General features: G+C 38.5%; 1 protein-coding gene across 1 annotated transcript in view; it reads right to left on the reverse strand.

Moving 5' to 3' along the window:
• UNC5D (unc-5 netrin receptor D) overlaps positions 1-21,329 on the reverse strand; it is a 531,015-nt gene that overhangs the window by 218,344 nt on the left and 291,342 nt on the right. The window contains 1 exon segment of the mRNA XM_025426288.3: positions 9,462-9,680. Coding sequence (XP_025282073.1) covers positions 9,462-9,680 — 219 coding nt within the window.

Raw genomic sequence — 21,329 nt, forward strand, 5'->3', positions numbered from 1 at the left:
AATGAGAAAAATGCTGACAGCAGTTATTGCTGTAATCCCCTTATTTATCAGATAGAAAACACTAGTTACTCTTAGCAGGTCTAATCCTGTTGGGAGACTAAAAGTTACAGAGTTTTCCAACTAATTGAAGGTAGATGCTTTAGTGTTCCAAGAAGAGAAATACAAAAGACAGCGGGGAAGAAATGTTGAGAGAAAAAGGAGGAAAATCATTTATTCCTGGCCAACTTTTAATAAAAGGGCTCTAGCCGTAGTCTTAACTTGTTCTGTAGGAAATAAAGAATAGAACATTCAGCACCATGCCAACTGTAGCCCAGTGCCTAACAGCTGTCCCACATTTTTTATCTACTGCTCATTATCACACTTCTGCAAAGCCCATCGGCAGCATCCTGCCGTGGTCACTGTTGCCAACCTGCTCTCAGATATACCTGCTGATGGGCACTTGGGGAGGGATTTGACACAGCTCTCCCATGCTTGCCACCCCTCACAGCCTCCTGTCCTTCAATCATTTGGAGGTTCTTTGTGGCCAGATGCTTGGCTTACTAGACTGGATAACTAGATTCAAGATGGCAGGTTAAGGATCCATCTTTCTCCCTTGGAGACATCATTCCTATCCCCAAACCACACAGAAGTCAGACACCAGCAAACTAGGTTTTGGTGAACTGTTTTGTCATCCAAGGCTCAGTGCCCCTTTCCCAGCCCAGTTTAGCTCAGTGTTTGACCAACCCCGTGTTTCATGTTCCACACTGGAATGTTCCAAGATTGGGGATTAACCAAGAGAATGAGGATATTGCTTTCCAAAGACAAAGTTCCAAAGAACTATTTCCAACATAGCTTTACGAGTAGCAAAGGACCTTCCTCAATTCTTTGAAAGAGGAAAAGAGGAAAATCAAACTTTTCCTGAAAAGCACCATCTCATATTCAAGAGCCTTCTCTAAGGAACCATCATCTGTCACAGTGTTTTGGTCCCCTCTGATGCCTGCATTTGGCTCTGAGTCCCTCTATACTCCACAGTCTCCTAAGAAGACAGAAAACAAGCCATTCTGCTGGAGGAAAGGAGTCCACCATTTCTAGAAGGGAATGTTTGTCATGTGCCTCTTCCTAGTCTGGGGCTAGAGCCTAGAAGACAGGCTTCAACAATGAGAAGCTCCCCCATTTTTGAATAACATTATTATTATCATTACTGATCATTATACCATTGTGTATAGCCTTTTACCTTTAGCAATGCCCTATTTCATCCTAACACCACATTAGTATTGTTTCTGTTCTCATCTTGACACAGGTCCCACCTCATAGGAAATATATCAAAGATGTCACATGATCTGCAATGTATGTTATTTGAAAACAATAACCAAGTGCATCATATGTGCCTACCACTATGCCAGGGGCTGAGGATATGGTGACAAAGTAGATGATCCATATTCTTGCCTTGGAGGAGCTTTTAGGTTGGAGGGGAGACCTCTCAACCTGCCCCAACAAGAAGGCATGAAAACTGCCCTGGCAGGAGTGCAGAGGGCTACAGGACCCATGGGAATAGCTTCCCACCTCCCCATGGCAACAAAAGCTTCTGGGGGTGGCTGCCATTCCATCAGGGACTTGAAGCCTCTTCCCCTTACATGGTCAGAATGACATCTAAAGCAAAGATTGTATTTATTTATTCATGAGAGAGAGAGAGAGAGAGAGAGGCAGAGTCATCTGCAGAGGGAGAAGCAGGCTCCGTGAGGAGCCCAATGTGGGACTCAATCCCAGTACCCTGGGATCACTACCTGAACCAAAGGCAGATGCTCAAATGCTGAGCTACTCAGGTGCCCCCTAAAATAAGGTTCAAATATATGTCCAACACAAATTGGACACATATTTGAAGTTTTAAAAGTCTGAGATATTAGGGGCGCATTCACAGAAGTGTGCCTCCATTTCTTTGGGGACCTTGGATATCTTCAGGCCAAAATGCTATTGAAAATAGTAAGTTAAATGTAGATAATTAAAAGGTAGAGCCATATTTCATTTTACTGGCAGATGCTTAATTAGGGCTAAATGTCTTTTGCCACTTCATCCTAGCAACAAGATTAAAATGTATTTTGACCAAAAAAAATAATAATCCTTTGAATGTGCACGATGCCTAATGAATACTCTTTAGTTTCCCCTAGATAATAACCACTCCACGTATTCCTCAGAAGCACCACAAGTTCAGTGTTAAGTACAGAAACTAAGAATACACTCAAGCTCTCCAATTTCCTCCACACCAGAGATTAGAATTAATCAGCACAGAGGTGTCTGGCAGAGGAAAGCAAATTAACTTGATATTGTTGTCTGATAGCGGAGAGAAGGAAACTCAAGAGCCAGGAGTAGACACAGTAGGGTTACATAAAGGACAGAACCCTGTGAATGACTTACTCAGACATCAGATTCACAGCTATGTGGGCAACAGTCATGATTTCCAACCTTGCCACCCAAGTCAGCGACTTCCCCATCCTGCACTCACCCAAATTATCTGCTGTGAGGTTAGGGTATACCATATGACTTCTACCACCCACAATGCTACCATTGGCTTGGAGAATAACATAAAACTTGAAGGGAAGAATCACAAGCCAGTAACAAGTTCTTCTAAGCAAGACCAATACTTGGCTATTAATAATATCAGCTCTTTTGTCTTTTGGGAAGTATACAAGTTTGTAATTTTCTATTTGTTTTTGAAGAGTAATCAACAGCCACATGCTCCATTAAAAATAATAATAATAAGCAATTTTAGATTTATCCATTTGAAGGCTAACCTTGATTGACCACTTGCTCTACACCAGGCCCTCAGATGAGTAATCCTCATAGCAGTTTTAAGTGACAGATACAATCATGGCTATTTTACACTTGGTAAAACTGAGGTAGAAAGAAGCCAGGTCACATGTGTACCTGAAACAGTCTATAAAGGGAGAGTCAGATTTCAAACAGTACCGTCTAACACTGATAACCTATGCTCTTTATCACCACACTGTCTTCAAGCTTTCTTTGAGATTCCTCTAACTCCTACTTCAAACAACAATACTTCTGAGTGTTGTATGAATAGAAAAAATGGAAAAAGTCCAAAGGCACTGGTAAAGAATTTAGTGTTCACAACAGATCGCTGGTGCCTATCAGGAGGGGTTATTAAAAATTACAGAAACGGTGAGCAGCTATCTATCTCCGCTAAGGATGGAGTGAGTATAAATGGTCTCCAATTTTTTTGTAGGTAGGATTAAACTGGACACGAGAAACAAAGTCTTCATACTCTGTCACAAGTTTATGGAAAGAATTCATAATATTTTCCTGGAAACCTTTTAAGAATAGGTCAGTCCTCTCTGAGTAGCAGACTGATGAACAAGATGAAATCTGGGGTGGGACGGAAGAACATTTCTTTGAAAGTAAGTTTTAAACCCACAGACTGTCAATGGAACACCTGAGAGATTGATCATTTCTGTGTTATGTGGACTAAAATATGTTTCCCAAATGTACCTTGGTGATTTGTGAGTCATTGACGGTAACTTCAAATTAATGGTTTTCTGGAAGAAACTATATTCAAATCCCCATCACTAGCACAGCAAAGTTCTTAGATACAAACTTTAAAGATTTAATACATTTTTATTTCTACTCTTCTCCCTTTTCTCAACACAATCCATTAACCTTTTATCCCCAGAGAGGGACTCCAGTTGTTTAAAAAGGAAATCACACACAATTGAAAGCCTTGAAATGATATTCTTTAAGAAGAAAAATATTAGTTTACCAGAGTTGAAACTTTTCCCATAACGCATTGGAATATACATTATTTCACTCATTAGAGTTCAATATCTCCAAGGTAGAGTAAGATAAGAGCCATGGAGCGTTGTTAAGGGAACTCCTGTTTTTATTGAACAATAAAAAAGCGGTTTAGCTTATTGATAACTCAAGCTTCCCATAGGCTACTTTATCTTAATTGCCAAGGATGGGTTTTGCTCATTCTTGTTTTTTTTTTTTCCCCCTCTGTGTGTGTGTGTGTGCGTGTGTGTGCCTTCCTGTTATATTAAATCTCTTAATTTCTCCGGTACTGAGCACTCTGCCTGTTTTCTCAGGGGCGCGATTCACGAGTTGGGATTACCTCTCCACACCAGATGTTAACAGAGGAAAAACCCCAGGAAGTAGAGTTCCCATATTTCCAAATGAAATGAGGCCGAACAAATGAAAGAGGACCCGTTGGCTTGTGCACAGAACCGAAAGTGTACATTACTAAGAGGTATAGCCATGTCTGTGCAAACACAGTAACTCATGTCAAATAAATTGTGCCTTTTGCAGGAAAGAACTCTAGCTCTGGGTTTTCCAAGCTAAATTGCGTGAAAACACACAATCCTTTTTCTTCTTATTTGAACTCTTAGATGACGGGGCCAAATTACCAGAAAGACCAAAGGCAGTTTGCAGCCTTTAACAACTGCAAAGACTTATTGCTTCCAATTTGGAAAACACAAAAGATTCTGTGTCTACTCCAAACACTCCCAAGTCTTTGTACTTGGTACAAAGTACATTAGTACTTTGAAGGAAGAAAATGTTAAGCAAAAATAATATCAAAATTCTCTTGGAGGGCTGACATCGAGATTGTGTTGGCCAAAGATATATAAGGAGTTACTACCAACTTCTCAAAAAAACATGGGCAATTCTCTACCTCTGCTCAAATGTGGTCTTACTGTCTTTGGCCTCTTGGCATCCTTTGCTCCTACTGGACTGGCAGGAGTTACTTTGCAAACCCAATCAAAAGCCATTAAGTCTGTAAAGGTAGTCAAGCCCTGTGCTCAAGCTCAGTATTGAAGACCCCAAGGGAAGTAATGCATCTATTTTTCAATACTGAAGGCCATTTTGTTTCCAACCTTAATTGCACTGATGTATTGGTTTGGCATACACCATCTCCACTCATCTTGCTCCACTTTCCACTATTTCTCTATTAATACAGACCTTAGGAAACATAATTGCAGTGTGCAGTGGACAGTGATTTTCATTAAGTACAGAAGAAAACTGTTTAGGGCGAAACATTTTTTTTTTTCCTATTGATTCAATCAAAATGACTTGGAAGAAAAGGTTGTGCTTATTAAATTCTTTTCAAAGAGGTAGCTGCTAAAATTTAAATTCTTTCTCAACAAAAAATTGGTATATAATCTCTTCAGGTTTTGTCATTTATGAATCCTTATTCTTTCCAGTTCCTTTGAAATTTGTGACTTCTATTGGTCTTTTTTCTTTTTCCTTTTTTTTTTTTTTTTTTAAGTGGAGAGGGGCAACTTTTACATGGAAACAGAGAATGTAATCAGCGCTGCTATCTCCAAGACATGGAGTTGCCTAGCAATGCTAGAAGAATTAAAAGGGGGAAGCAATAGCAAAACAGAACATTGCAAAATTACAAGAGGGTGCAGTGTTAAATTGGATTGCAATACTTATCGAGAGGTCCTTCGATGAGAATGGATATAGGATTTTCTAGGAGTGGTATAAAAAAAAATGCCTGGCCATTTTTCAATGTTCTTCCTAGCTTTCATTTGGAGTTTACCCAATGGGATTCTGCTATTTTGAGTTCATTACGGGACAAAATCTAGGCCAGAAACATCTGACAATAAAACACAGAGCCTCACTGAGCCACTGGAACTTGAGTCCTTTCCAGCTGGACTAATTGAATATAAGACATATAAGCCTTTCATAGTCTCCCATTGTTCTACAGGCTTTTGCTCACATGGCAAATGCTATTCCCTTTGTTGTTCTTTCCCAGATTTCAGAGACCTCCTTTGAAGTTTTCACACCAAGGTAAATGGGGCTACTCTGTTTGTGACTCAGTCTCTCTCAATGCAAGAAATATTTAAGATCTCAATCCTGGGAGCATAAAAGAAGAAACTTTGCTGACACCAAGATTTGATTTGTCTTCCTCCTTTGCCTTGATTATGCCAAATCCTTTCTTTAAGAAGGACATTATACCTGCAATCCTAGAAATGTCTGTTTTCAGTTGGTATAAATTCTTGCCTAACAGCACCAGACTCATGACCTAGAATAAAGGATTAGCCTTCACAAAGATGGCAGAAGTGCCGAGGGATAGAGAAATCCCAATGGAATAACTATGGGATTATACACTTGGGAAGCAGAAATACAGGCACATGATGAAAATGAGAAGCCATGTGCTGAAACCCATCCTCATGTCAGTAAGGGAATTTGTCAATATTCTGACTACACAGGAGAACAGGAAACTGTATGTAAATGTGGCTTATAGTCTGGACGGACTATATCTGAAGTAGAAAGCAGGAGACCTGAGTTCTATTTTTCTAAGATTTTATTTTTAAGTAATCTCTACACCCAATGTGGGGCTCAAACTCACAACCCCAAGATCAAGAGCTGCACACTCTACTGACTGAGCCAGCCAGGTGCCCCAGGAGATCTGGGTTCTAGAAATAGCTATGCCATAAACTATTGTAGCTCTTGGAATTTAAGATTTTTATTGCATAAAATAGGGCTGTTAGATTATTACTAAGGTCCCTTCCAGTTCTCACATTTAAATTGCAGAATTATAAGCATGCTTTTGGTCTGCAGAACAACATCTCTAAAATAGGCACTTGTTTTTTTTTCTCTTCTTTATACCAGGTCCAAACTGCAAGAGGGAATTGTGATAAGGTTTCAGGTGTTTCTCTACCTTTTGAAGTTATGCAATCCCAGATGAGTTCAGAACTGTATGATGCTTAGCACTGTTTATATATGTTTAGTTCTTTGCCTTCTTTATTGATTCCCAGGCAGAAACAGCATCACCTGAAGATCTTTTGGAAAAAGTTTCACTTTTTCTTTGGAGCAGAGCATACTCTCTCACCCTGCATGCTTCTTTGTTGGCTGGTGATATTCCCCCTACCGACTCCCAAGGAAGTAGCATTCTGGATCCATTCTCTTTTCATGTTGCCCATTCTCTCTTGACAACTCTTTTGTCTCCATGGCTTCATCCTTTCTTTATGACGACCAAATTGACTCTTCTATTTCTGAACTCTATAAGCTCCATATCTACATCTCTTCATTATATCCCACAAATATTTCAAATTCAGCTTGTCCAAAGATCTCAGCCTTCTCTCCTTGCTAATATATTTACATCAATAGCATCCTCCCCTTCTGCTTCTGTTGAGACTGTTATTCCTCCATCTTCTTCATTCATTCATTGCACCAGCTAATAAGTCTGATTGGTTAAAGTGCTTCTCACACCAGAAATCTAGTTCTTATTTCTGTGGCTACCACTCTGGAGGCCAGACTTTTCTTTCAACTCAACTGAAATATCCCAGTCTCCTAACTCATCCATTCTTGTTTCTTCTTACCATTTCAAACACCTGTGCCAGATTCCATCTTAAAAGCAGAGCTCCAGCCACTGCATTCCCATATGTCAATATAATCAATCCCACCCTGCCCATATTCGTGAAATTAAGTAAGGAACTGCTCACTTATAAGTGAGGCCTTTTAAGCCCTTGATTGAACTAAATTGGCCAGTTTCCACATCCATTTTCTATTTCAACCAAATCAGACTTCTTTCTTTCTTTTTAAAAGATTTTATTTATTTATTCATGAGAGACACACACAGAGAGAAGCAGAGACATAAGCAGAGGGAGAAGTAGGCTCCCTGTGCAGGGCCTGATGCGGGGCTTGATCCCAGGACCCTGGGATCACAACCTGAGCTGAAGGCAGATGGTCAACCACTGAGCCACCCACTAAGCTTTCCTTCATTGCTAATGTTGACCTCCAGGCCACAGATCTCTCTCTCTCTCTCTCTCTCTCTCTCTCTCTCTCTCCTATTTAGTATAGAATTAATAAATTAATTCACTCACTTACTTTGAATTAAGGAATCATCAATATTCCTTTCAAATGCTATTTCTTGGGCAGCCCCAGTGGCGCAGCGGTTTAGTGCCGCCTGCAGCCCGGGGTGTGATCCTTGGAGACGCGGGATCGAGTCCCACATCGGACTACCTGCATGGAGCCTGCTTCTGCCCCTCTCTCTCTCTCTCTCTCTCTGTGTCTCTATGAAAAGTAAATAAAATCTTAAAAAAAAAATGCTATTGCTTCCATGCCTTTTCTGATAATCCTAATTGGTCATAAGCTTTTTTTTTTTTTTTTTTTTTTTTTTTTTTTATGCTCCATAGGATAAGTACATCTATGGGTATATTGGACTTCTCCATATCAGTAGGTGTAAAGTCCCAGAGATCACTGTGTCTTCGCATTCTTCGGACACTATATAAGGCCTTGAGTTGGCCTCAGTGTAGCAGTGGTATAGAGTTAATACATTAAGCTGACTTGAAACTCCTAATTATACTCAGGCTTTCTGACTTATTCAAAATCTGTTATCTAGAGAGTGAGTTGGGGGAGTAAGAGCAAAAATCTATAGTGAGAACAGATTGGTTTTAGGGTGAGGCTAAATTTTCAGGTGGTCTGAGGAGCCAAAGTTCAAAAGCATATACTGTTTCTGTTACACACTAAAATTTAACAAGTTAAAAATTTCGCAAGTTTTTAAAGATGTATTATTTATTTTAGGGAGAGCAAGTAAGCAAGCATGCACAAGCAGAGGGAGGAGGAATCACTGAGCATGGGGCTCAATTCAAGAGCCTGAGATCATGACCTGAGCTGAAATCAAAAGTCAAACACTTAACTGAACCACCCAGACACCCTTAAATTTTGCAAGTTTGAAGTCAAATAATCTTGCTTTCAGATTCAGCACAAACTTGCAGTTTACTTAGTGTCTCTGAGTCTCAGTTTCCTTATCTATAAGAAGGTAATGACAGTATGATTTATCCCAGAGGGCTGTTGGAAAGACAGTGAGAAAAGGTCTGTCAAATACTTAGATAAGACCTGGTACATAGTAAGTGCTCAATAAACACTAGCCAGTATGATCATTATTCTCATCATCCCCATAGGCCAAGTTAGCCAAATTAATAAAGACAGCCCCTAAATTCTTTCATACTGGAGATACTATTCATTTTAGCACTCAAATTTGGGCTCTGTCATCATACAGTAAATGAAAAGAACCTAAAGAAGATTCAGAAACCCTCAACCATGGAGAATGATGTTATAATAATAAGATCTAGGAGGAAAGTTTAAAGAAACTGAAATTATGCTGCTGAAAAAAAGGTATTTGGTGAAAGATTTGCCTTCCAAAATATTTAGAATTGAGAATATGAAAGCAATGACTGGTAGATCTTATTTCCAGTGAGAATATTAGCTTCCATACAAAATTGGGTGCTAAAGTTATATAGAGGAGGGAAATAAAAATGCCCCTTTACTCTCCTAGAGTCAACTAGCAAAGTTGCTGTGGAGTCATTTAAATATACAATAGCACTTTGTATTCCTGGATGAGGTCAATAGGACCTTATTCAAATAAAGCACTGGTGGGTGGCCCCCATAGCTTTTCTCAGCCAGAGACAACATGAGGATCTAAGGAGCCACCATGTGAGGATCTAAGAATTGCTTCACATTCTTACCTGAACTCTCATCCAGACTCTCCTCAGAGACATGTTCATTTTGATGGACCCACTCGCCATTGCATTTGAAGAATATCTGCATGGCCGGCCTTGCTTTGCACCTCAGTGCAATGGGGTTGCTCTTGATGATGTAAGCATCATCTGGCTCTTCTATGAAATGAGGCAGGGTCCCAGGAGCTGAGGGGATGGACTCAGGGAGGACTTCGCCATTGTCAGTTCCTGCAAAATCGAAGAGGCCATTAGCATGCTGCCTATATCAATAGTACATGTGTCAGCATGTGGGCTTTAAGAATCTGTGCTGGAAAACACTGCATCATATCAATACAGCACACTTGTGAAGGCCTGTGCACATGAATTCTCTTCTAGAGGACTAAACTAGTATAATATGGTGCCTCGAGCTGGACACCCCTTCAGGGTCACCAGACAAGGGAAAATAATGAATAGGAAATTTCCTCAAAATTGCAGTTCTGAGTCTGCAAGTCTTTGCTGAAAGAACAGAGACAACATCTGGCGGATGAGAAGCTGAAGCTTCAATTCCATCTGGCGAGTGGTTTACCTCAAGGTGTCCAATGAAGGCCTCCGAGCTGCCTCCAAACTTTGAAATAATGGTGGAAATAGCTTTTGTTCTCCCATAAATGAGCATGGATAATGCCAATGTTTTCGGAGGATGTTCAGTCTTAAGACATGTGAAAAAAATTCCAAATTGTCTGTCTTCTCTACCTATGAAACTGGAGATTGGCTGGTATTCAACAGTTTTCTCCAAAACCTCACCAACTTACTGAACCTTTTAAAAGGAATGCACATTCGTTCCACTTGACCATGGCTATATTCTCTGCCCCCAACCCTCCCCTCAATATACTGTGAATCTCTTTCAAGGCTACAAACTGAAATGAACCACTAAAATAGCCATGAGCTTTTTACTTTTGGACCTATAATTATGTATCTTCAAAGATAAAAAAAAAATGGCCATGATTCTCCCCTAAATTTAGGGAGCTGATGAGTAGAGAGAAGCAAAATAAAAAAGGAAAGGCAGAAGCCAAGACTTCACTTCACTACCTCTTCACTACACTAAGCAAGGACTTCAGTCCTGGGAAACTACCACAAAGTCACGGGGAGCAAGATCTGAAAGGGAATTGCCAGTATGGTGGAAGTGCCCAGGAGCAACAGGTATGCCTTCCATGGCCACTCCAAAGAAAGAACAAAGAGGGCAAGAATTTCATAGGGAGATCAACAAGTGCCCTGGAAAGGGTTATTCACATGCAAAGCAAACCAGTCTCCAGGAGAAAGCTGGGGAAAGGGACCCAGCTAGGGCACTGGATGAACAACCCAGTTCATCAGGAGCAGGGGCAAGCCTCGGTGACAGGGTGCATCCTGTGATGTAGACTGGCCCCTCTCTGTGTGCCTTCAGCATAGTTTGGAACAAGAGCCTCTTATGATTCACACTTAGGTCCACAACATGTGTCAAGGAAGCACCGTCCAAGGTAAACATAAGCCACAGTAGTAGGGGGTAATATTTTAAGACTTGGGGCATTCTCCAATGCAAATAGAAAGAGAGGGACTAGGGCATAAAAGGTATAACAGCCTATAATTCTATTTTTGTGTAAGGAAGGAAATGAAAGACAGTGAGTTATGAAAAACACGCCTTGTCAGTGGAAACACACAAGCACCACTTGTACCACTGCAATGAATTACATAAAACAAGAGTCTGAATCTCCAAACTATTTTTTCCCACTAAATACATCAACGTAAGGGAGGATAAAACCTCACACAGCAAAGAGTTTAAGATACTGTAAGCTTTAAAACGCATTTGTAATAGAAAAGCCAGATCATGTGTAAGTTACTGGAAGTACCAAAAATTCATCCTAAAGCAAATGCCCTAAAGAGCAAGAGAAGAAACAATTTATGTCATAAAAGTACAATACAGTCACTCAAAATAAATTGTGTATATGCCATATGGCATAAGAAGGGTTTCAGGACAGTATATGAGAGGTTTATTGTGGTTTTTTTTTTAATGTTTTAAATTACATTGACAATGGACTTCATAAAATAGATCATATATTAATTCATTTTGTTATTGACTGCTCATGCCAATTTCCATCTTCAATAAATACTAAGTCCCCTCAGGCTTTTGTAAATCCATGCATTAGAGGAAATGACAAAGGTATTAAAAGATTTTATATGGACATCAAACAGCTCACACTCCCATCACGGGCTTGAGTTCTGTCCAAAGTAATTCATTGCTGCAGAAAAGGGTCACTTGATAAAGAATACCCAAACCTTATGGTGACAGCCTGAATGAACAGCCCCAGGCATACATTTTGGATGATGCCTTTTGCTTAACTAGTAACAATGCACGAATGTCCAAAGGAACTACTAAAATAAGGCAGGGTGAGTCATAAACAACTAATTCTAGATAAACAGTAAGGCCACTTTATTCAGAATAAATAAACTGTCAAAGGCACTACATCATTAATCAAGTTTAAACCATCCAATTCACAAAACAGAGATCTAAAAGCAATTAAGCTACCATCCTGCTATTTTAATAAATACCCTTTAAACAAAGTAAGAAGTTTAGCTTTCACCTGAAACAAAACAGGAGAGTAGAATAGAAAAGTATGTAGGTAAGTGTCCTGCTATCTCAAGGACCTCCATTAAGAATCAATCAATCTTAATGTTCAGAGGAGGGGGGAAAAAGGCAAATTGTAACATTACATCTTAATTATTACTGAAGCCATGTCAAAGTCATGTATGTCTAGGGAAAGGGCCGGGATCCATGAAAGAAGGAACAAAGGAAAATGTCAATTTATCAAGGGTGGCAGTTGGAAGGTGAGATCATAGGTATATTTGCATACATATCACCATTTATTTGTATCCTTCCAACAATGAAATGAAATAAATGATTTTCTTTATTTTTTATTTTTTATTTTTTTTTTGCTTTTCCGTTTTTAAGTTTTTATTTATTTATTCATGAGAGACACACAGAGAGGCAGAGACACAGGCAGAGGGAGAAGCAGGCTCCTTGCAGGGAGCCCGATGCAGGACTGATCCCAGGATCCCCAGATCATGACCTGAGCCAAAGGCAGACGCTCAACCACTGAGCTACCCAAGTGCCCAGGTTTTTTGCTTTGTATAGTGAAATGTTGGGAGTGGTGTTTACTAACACCCTCCCCTAGGCCCACTTCCTCTCCCCTATGTTCCTCATTGGGCTCAGGATCAAATTTGTACTACAGTAATGCCCAGCTCTCCAGATGGCTTCTGTGCCACAAGAAGGCTGGGATCTCCCGGCAGGCAGACCTCCAGGAAGATATCCCTCCCTTAACCTGCAAGGCAGAGTCACCTGCCTCCATTTAAGCAATAGGAATGTGGCAGAAAGAAAAGTGATGTGGGTACTTTTCAGGGGCTTAGAAGTTGCCAATGGATACTGCTCTTTGGAGGAGGTGGGAGGGGGTGGCAACTTACCTTAATAAATGGTTTTATGGAAGCCTGCATGAACACTTGTGGGCTTCAGGGTAAAGGAACCTATAATCTCAATACACACGCCACTGCTTTCTAATTCAAAGAAAAGTTTTAAACCCAGTGTGACGAGCGCTGGTGACTATGCGACCCGGTCAATTGCCTTTTCCCATGCCTGCTTTTACAGTAGAGGCTGCAGAAGGCATGGACTCAGTTTACTTCTTTGCAGGTAGGAATGGTCACATGACAACCCCCTGGCAAATGATTCCTAAGCAGAAATCTCTGAGGAAGCTTTTATTTTCCTGATAAAAGAAACAGGGGTAGTAGGTTCCTGTCCCTTCTCCTTCTTGTTCCTGCCTTAACTAGGGAAGATCAAGAGGAAAAATCTCAGAGGAGCAGACAGTGTAGAGGCTGAAATAACTCCATGGGGCATCCACCTCCAGATAATTTTTTTTTTAATCTTTACTTATTTAAACTACTAACAGTCAGATTTTTCTGTTGTTTTACAGAAGATATTCCTCACTGATACAGGTAGATCTTTCTTCTTAAGCAAAACCAGAGCTCCAAGCTTCACTTTATTAAATTCCAATGTTCTCAGTGCTACAGAATTTTGGACAGCTAAAAAAGCATGGAAACTAGGAGAGCAGGGAGTAAAACTAAGAGCTGCCATGTACTGAATGATTACAGAATATGGTGATGCAACTTCTGTGTGGATTAGGTCACTTAAGCTTCATACCAACTCTCTGTGGGAGGCACTATAAGTATCCTGTCTTGCAACTGAGGAAATGCTTCAGTTAGTGTGCCTTGTCTAAGGTTATATGGTTGGTCAATGGGGCCCAGAATTTGAACACAGGTCTCAGACTCCAATCACCTCACTATTTAATTTTAGTTCAGATGAATGGACCCTTAGAAGTCTGGCATGATAATTTAGTGACCGTCTTATGGCAGTAGCATGCAGTTCATAAAACCGAAGAAGATATAAAATTGTTTATTATCCATGTAGTACCTGAGAGCCTACATTAAGTGTAATATTCATCTTAAAGATCATTCACACAGTTATCCTGTTAGCAGACTAGAAAGGTCAGAAAGCGTGTATTATGGACATATTCTAGACAAGGTCTTGAGAAAAAAATATTTTTGATAGAACAGCACAGTAGGTATTCAACTAATTATGATCAAATGACTAGGTATCCTCACTCAAGTCAGAAAACAAAGAAGTTGAAGAATAAGTGTTTGAGAGTAATGAGAAAGCTTTTTCATTATTTCGTTTGGAAACAAATATTCTTGCTTAGGGATGAAACAAACTACTGAAACTCCAATTAAAATAACATGGAGTAGGGGTGCCTGAGTGGTGTAGTTAATTAAGCGTCTGACTCTTGGTTTCAGCTCAAGTCATGATATCATGGTCATGAGATTGAGCCCCATGTTGGGCTCCATGCTGAGTGGGGAGTCTGCTTAAGCTTCTCTCCCTCTCCCTCTGCCCTCCCCTCTGTGTGGGTGCACACATACTCATTCTCTCTCTCTCAAAATGACTAAATAAATATTTCAGAAAATAACAAGGATTATTTACAGGAGACAGTGAACCTCAGCAAGAAAGAGACTGGGGCCAGGGCAATGCCATATTATCATGTTTAACCATACAACACTGCCACTATTCTACACATTGATCTATTAAATCTGTAACAGGATTGGGCACAGTGGAGGCCAGAGTCATTCCAAACTGGGATTCATAACACCCTGGGCTACCACAAAGTATGCTGGCATTGCACAGGGTTAGAGTACCAATAAAGCTGAACTTTAACAGGCTTTACGAAATTCTAAATTATTTTCATACGTTTTTTTTTTCTCCAAGAGTACTTTGAAACACATTTCTTCTTCTTTTTTCTCCCCCTTTTCTATCTCCAAAGTATGCTGTATTCTCACTGGTACAAAATATCTGTATTTGTTTCAATGTCCAACCAATAATCCTGCCATAAAGACTATATCTGGTAAAAGAGAAGAACTTTAGAAACAAATAATCTGACTTAAACTCTAGGTTACCTCTGTGAACTTCTATGAGTAACTTAACTACAAGGTTCCAATTTTCTCATTAAAAAAAATGAGCGATTAAAATTTATTAGTCAGTGGTTTATGACATTAAAGTAAGATAAAGCATGGAAAAAATACACAGTATTCTTCAAATTTCACATAAATACAATGTGCCACCACTACCACCACCAACACCAGTGCCTAGATAAACAGCAAACAAAACAAAGATATTTATAATTATTATCTCTATTACTTCCATTCCCAAGCTTATTATCCTAATATTTGTATTTTAATTTTGTGATTATGACTCTTATGTTCAGCCCAGAGCCCACATGATATGAACTGTTGCTTATAACATGTTTTTGCTATTTTCTACCCATATATATGTTAGTATAATTTTGTTAGGTCAAAACCCATGAAAACATGCTGTGAAGCATTTATTTATTCAATAAACACATAGCAAGTGCTTATACCATAAACCAGGCACATGGCTGTCCTGCAATGCAGTATGATAATACACAATGGATTTCCTGCTGGCCAGATCCCAAAACCATTGCCTTTAATAGGCAAGCAGTTATTAACCATAGGAGATTTCACAGTATTCCAGAGCTCCTCTCACTGCAGTATTTAAATGAAGCAAGGCACCTTAGAAATAGCTCTTTAAATTCCACTCGATGTCTGTGAGCATATTGGGCCACAGCAATATACAAATCAGAGCAGAAAGCCATACGAGGGAAACCAAGTTACATAATCTAAGACAATACAATAGAGCTAGGTTCTTTGCTTTTGTTTACAGAAATGTGGCTTGTCTCCATATGGTTATTTAATTAGACAGGGGATGCATTGTACCACTGAATGCAGAACAAGAGCCAGAATTTTACATACCAAATATTTAATGCAATTTATGAAACACAGACTCTTTCCCTAGGCCTCAATAAGTGTTTTCTTTTTTTAAACTCAAACTATTCTACCTTCTTCCCAACCTCTAATAAAAATGGAAATGTTTTATATATCACTGTATTTGCATAGTTCACCTCACCTGTGTCGATCTTCTGTATTGTCAGCCTAGGATATTATTCCATTGAGCAGATCTTAAATTTTTCAGAGTACAAGATGGTAAACAACACTTCCTACACAGCCAAAGAAATATGAAGGGCCATTCTTTGTTCCTCAAACAAGAAACTTTAGATTTCAGGAGAGCTTATAAAAGCACATTCACTATTCCCCAAATTATCACAACTTAACTTAATATATTCATTTTTTAAACTGACGTATGTGTGCATGCCTACTAAGATTAGTCAGTGTTCTCTGTATTGGAGATTCAAAGTTAACTGAGACATAGTTAATTTATTCAAGGAGCTCATACACTAAATTAGAGACAAAAAATTACAGAACAACAATAAACATGCAAACAGTATATTAGAAGTATACACAAAATGTCATAGGAGCACTATGGAGAGGGGGAGGGAGGGAGGGAGAAAGAGAGAGAGAGAGAGAGAGAACCTGACTTTCCTTGGAAGGGTTCATGGACAACACCACAGGGAAGATAACATTTCAGCACAGTTTGGACACAGGACTTGAAGACTTGAACAGAGAACAAATGGAGAAGGCATTCCAACCTGAGTCATGGTATGTGCCCCAAATATATTTCATTAGAACTCACATTTGAAAGAGTTTACTTTGACGTTTGTACTAAATCATTGGTCCTACTTGGACCTAACATCTCGAATATTTTTATTTTATTTTATTTATTTGAGAGAGAGAAAAGAGAGAAAGCATGAGTAGGAAGAGGGGAAAGCACACTCACCACAGAACAGGAAGCCTGCCTTGGGGCTTGATTCCAGGACTTTGGGATCATGACCTGAACGGGAAGGCAGATGCTTAACTGACTGAACCACCCAAGTATTCCCCCAACATCTGTTTCTACGTGCCTCTGACTAAGAGCTTTCTGAGATGTAGACACAGAGTAACCACCAAATTACAGAAAGATAGTATTCTTGGTTTAACAACATGGGCCCCAAAGCCAGGTTTAAAGTAACTATTTTTATATACTTCCAATGAGGGAGAAACCATGTTTATTCTGCTATGTTGGAAAGAGTTATTCTTTAAATCATACCAATACAAGTGGCATTATCTCCCAAGGCCATAGGAAAAGTTTTTTTGTTCTTAAAATGACCACCATTCTGGTTCTCCCTTGACTTATACACAAAATAGATTTCCGACGCTGCGTCTTAAGGCAGAGATTTTACACTCTTTCTGATGGCAGGCCTTGTTCCTGAAGCAACGTGCAATATACAATCAGAGTTAGCATGAGACACTTATTCCCATGATAGCAGTTCTCCAAAGGGACTTTGAAATAAGAGGCCACATTTAGTTCAATGGTTCTCTATGTATTATGAGATTATTGAGAATTTACATTTGCATTGTTTTGCTTTCACTATATTTTTAAAACGTGTTACAGATACATACACTTAGAAATAGAATATAACAATATAACCATATGACTATATATAGCATGTGTGTATGTATGTGTGTACATATTTATACATAAACAATTCTCTGTTGAGAGAAGCAATATAAAAGGTTCTGTAAACTATGGCGACTTCTAGGATTTACTTCACGGAGTCTAACTTCCACTGTGTTAAAATTCATGAATCAGAAAAACTAACAAATCTATCCCTAGGAAAAAAAATGTAAAGGATTAGATTATAAAATTTATAAAAATTATTCATTCTAAAATGTAAAAAAAAAAAAGAGTAATACTTTGCTGAAAATAGGAGGTAAGATGAAGCTTAGAAATTGTTTCTTAATTTTTTCCCCAACAATGGATATATTTGTGTATGAATGTGTACCACTGACTAGTGTTCAAATTCTTCTGAAAACCTAGTGGGATTTGGGAAAGGTTTTGCTTTTCAAAGTGTTACCGCTTTTCATTTATAACTGACAGTTTTTGAGAGTGAGGCCATTCATAGTTATGGAAAAATGGTTGTTTTAATGCAACACTGAATGACAGAAAACCAAACAATCAAACACCATTCTCATATTTTTCATTCTTGGAAAATTACCTTTCAGGAAGAGCTTCGTATTTTATGTTCTGCACGCAAATACAGCAGGGACTTTCAATCTTTTTATGACAAAAAGAAGAAACAAAAGGTGGGAAACAAAAGCATAAGAAGCAAACACTAAATTCCCTTTGAAATAAACACACTTCCATTGCATGTCAGGTCACATTTTTAAAAACTCAGATGGTGACCTATAAATTCGGGTACCTCAAAATTTTAATATGGGCCAATTTGACTGCAACCTGGTTTGTACATTTTCTTGTATGTGATCTGGACTCAAGCAAAACAGAGTGGGAGTTCATCTTAGATAATATCTGGGCCAACTCTTATCTCAGACCCTCAGAGGTTAAACAACTTATCAAAGAGCTCCAAGGAGCAAACTTAGGTTGAAATCTCTCTGTTGACATCTACAATAATATTTTCCCCATTATGCTGCTTTTATTTGGACAGGATACAAAAAACTAAAGATATAACTAAGTCTTGTGTTATCATCTATGAGAAATTTTACACAGAAAACAATCTTATAAAAATCTCTTATGATGACCTTGTAACTTGCAAACATTCTAGTAAAATCGAATACAATAATATAATCTTTAACTTTTATGATGCTTTTTATTGCAATTTATGTCTTATTATGAAACATTAAATTAGAGAAAAAATTAAGTGTATTCTTTAAAATAGTTATACATTGTCACCAAATTCCTAAATTCCCATTCATAATTCAGTATATTTCATTCTCTTTTCTTTCTTTATCAGATGTATATTGAATATTTGGGTTTTCTGTGCATATTTGGGAGATGTTATTTCATTTTCCCATGGTATTACTTTCCATTAACTAGATTCTTAATGATTGAGAGTAGATATGTCAGCTTTGAACTTGCCATTTTCTTACTATTTAAGAAAATACTATTACTTTAAGTATTAGTATAGTACTAAAGTACTATTGCTTAAGTATTTAAGAAAACTTACTTTTAGGAAAATACTACTAATAATAAAACTATTACCATTTCCAAACTTTATTTTATATTGCTTTTATAATGCTCCACTTTTCTATTACTCTAATTAGATCCAAATGTGTCTCTTCAACCCATTTCCTTCTCTAGACATTCCAATCTGTATAAGAAATTGCCTCCAGATATATTCACATAAATGTCCCTATAGACTCCTCAAACTATTTTCTTTTTTTTTTAGATTTGAGAGAAAGAGAGAGAGAGAGAAAGAGAGAGAATGTGCAAGTAGAAGGAGGAGCAGAGGGAGAGAATCTTGAGCAGACTTCCTGCTGAGCACAGACCCAGAAAAGGGGCTCAATCCCAGGACCCTGAGATCATGACCTGACCCAAAACCAAGAGCTAACACCCAACTAAGCCCCCCCCAGGTGCTCGTAGACCCACTCAAACTTCTTATACCTAAAGGGACAGCTTATTACTTGGCTCCTCAGATCTGTTCTCTGACCTAAGTTCCCTAAATGTAGTAGTCACGGGGTTCTCCAAATTCCCCAGGGCTAGGCATCACCTACTTTCCCCTGCTCAGCCCCTACATCCAATTTATCACTAAACCCTACTGGCTCTGTTTCCTAAATATCTGTGTAATTCAGTAACTGCTTTTCATCTCTATTCCCACTACCCTGCCCCTAGTCACTACCACTGTTCTTCTGAATGACTATCACCAATCCAGTCTTCATTTTAATTCTTGCTCGTCCTCCTTCACACCTAATCACGTCACCACCAGGAGGCTCCAGGCACCACCAATTCATTCAGTGGCCTAAGGCTCTTCACTGGGGATCTCTGTCTGTGCCATGCTTTCCTTCTGCCTACTTTAATAATTTCTCCCAGTTTAGCTTACAGCCTATTCTCACCTTTCAAGCTTTATTTAGTTGACACATCAGTGTGAAGCCCTACTGGAACTTCAGGGATACATTACTCTGCTTTGCCCATCCATAATACTTTGTACAACTATATAATTATTCATGTATACCAATGTACCTTCTTTTAGATTGTAGATTCCATGAAGGCAAAGGACAAGAATATCTAAATTAACAGATAGCTGAATGAAGCATGTTGAAACTCTGTGACCACTCTCTGTAACAAATATGTATTAAATACATATGATGTACAACTAAATTTATTTTAAATAAACTTTGCAAACTGACATGGCCACCAGCATTATAAAACTTGATCATTTTCCTCATCCTCACCAGTAATAAACATTTGGTGGTATTTGCTAATTGATGGGTAAAATTAATATTAAATCTTTGACATATACTTCTTGGTTATCAGCCAAGTTGAATATTAAAACATGTTTATCAACTATTTCATTTACCCTTCTACAAATCACAAATTTGTATTTTTTACCATTTTGATTTTGTTTTACAGTTTTAAAATGTAGCTACAGAATCTCTAAAAATAAGTACAAACATAAATTAATTGCATAGATTCCATTGTTCCTGTATCAGGTGCTTAATCACACGAATTACACCCTAATTTTATGCTATTTCTTCCAATCCATTAATTCCTTCTTTCATCACCAATTTGGAGTTACAGAAATCAAAAGATCAGTTCCACTATTCCAGAAGCAAGAGAAGTTTGACTAAAATGGTTAGCTCTAGACAAAGATGGTCTTATGCAGGGAAGAACTTACATCTTAAAAAAAATAAATCAACATTTTATGAGGAGGATTCATAAAGAGAAGTAAAAGGAACAAGATTTGTCTTCCATTTCTTAATGAAATGACCTTCTTTCCACAGCAAAGTCCTTCTTCTGGAAGTCACATAAGATGTTGATATGAGGATGAAGTTTTGATGCTCATATGAAATTCCTTAATTCCTTTGTTATTTTTTCTAACACACAGATTTAGTTAATCCTGCTGAGATGCGGTATTTAGTGAAGACTGACAATATACCACACAGCACTAGTGACCAGCAACAGAAGCTGTGTCCTGATCTGATCTGACAGTCATCTGATTGGGAGGTGGAACATGTATAGTTGAGGGGCTTAATATCCTTATCCTCCTTAGAGAGGATGTCAGACACTATCAGAAACAGATTTATACCAAGTTGTATTAGAAACACAAAATACTATTCCTCCTGATATCTTTTATCAAGAGGCAGCTTGATACAAGAGAACAAATGTGGGCTTGGAGGTAAGGCTTGATTCAAATCCAGGCTCTCTTATAATTAGTTATAAGACCTGAGGCAAGGTATCTAACCTACTGTATCCTCCTAATTCTTCCATATAGAAAAAGAATACTATAATACTCGACAGAACAATGAAACTGTTGTATACATTCAAAAGTAGGTAAGTGTAAACTGACCAGGCTATTTATTATA

The sequence above is a fragment of the Canis lupus genome, chromosome 16 (assembly GCF_003254725.2).
Source record: "Canis lupus dingo isolate Sandy chromosome 16, ASM325472v2, whole genome shotgun sequence".
Lineage (NCBI taxonomy): Eukaryota > Metazoa > Chordata > Mammalia > Carnivora > Canidae > Canis > Canis lupus.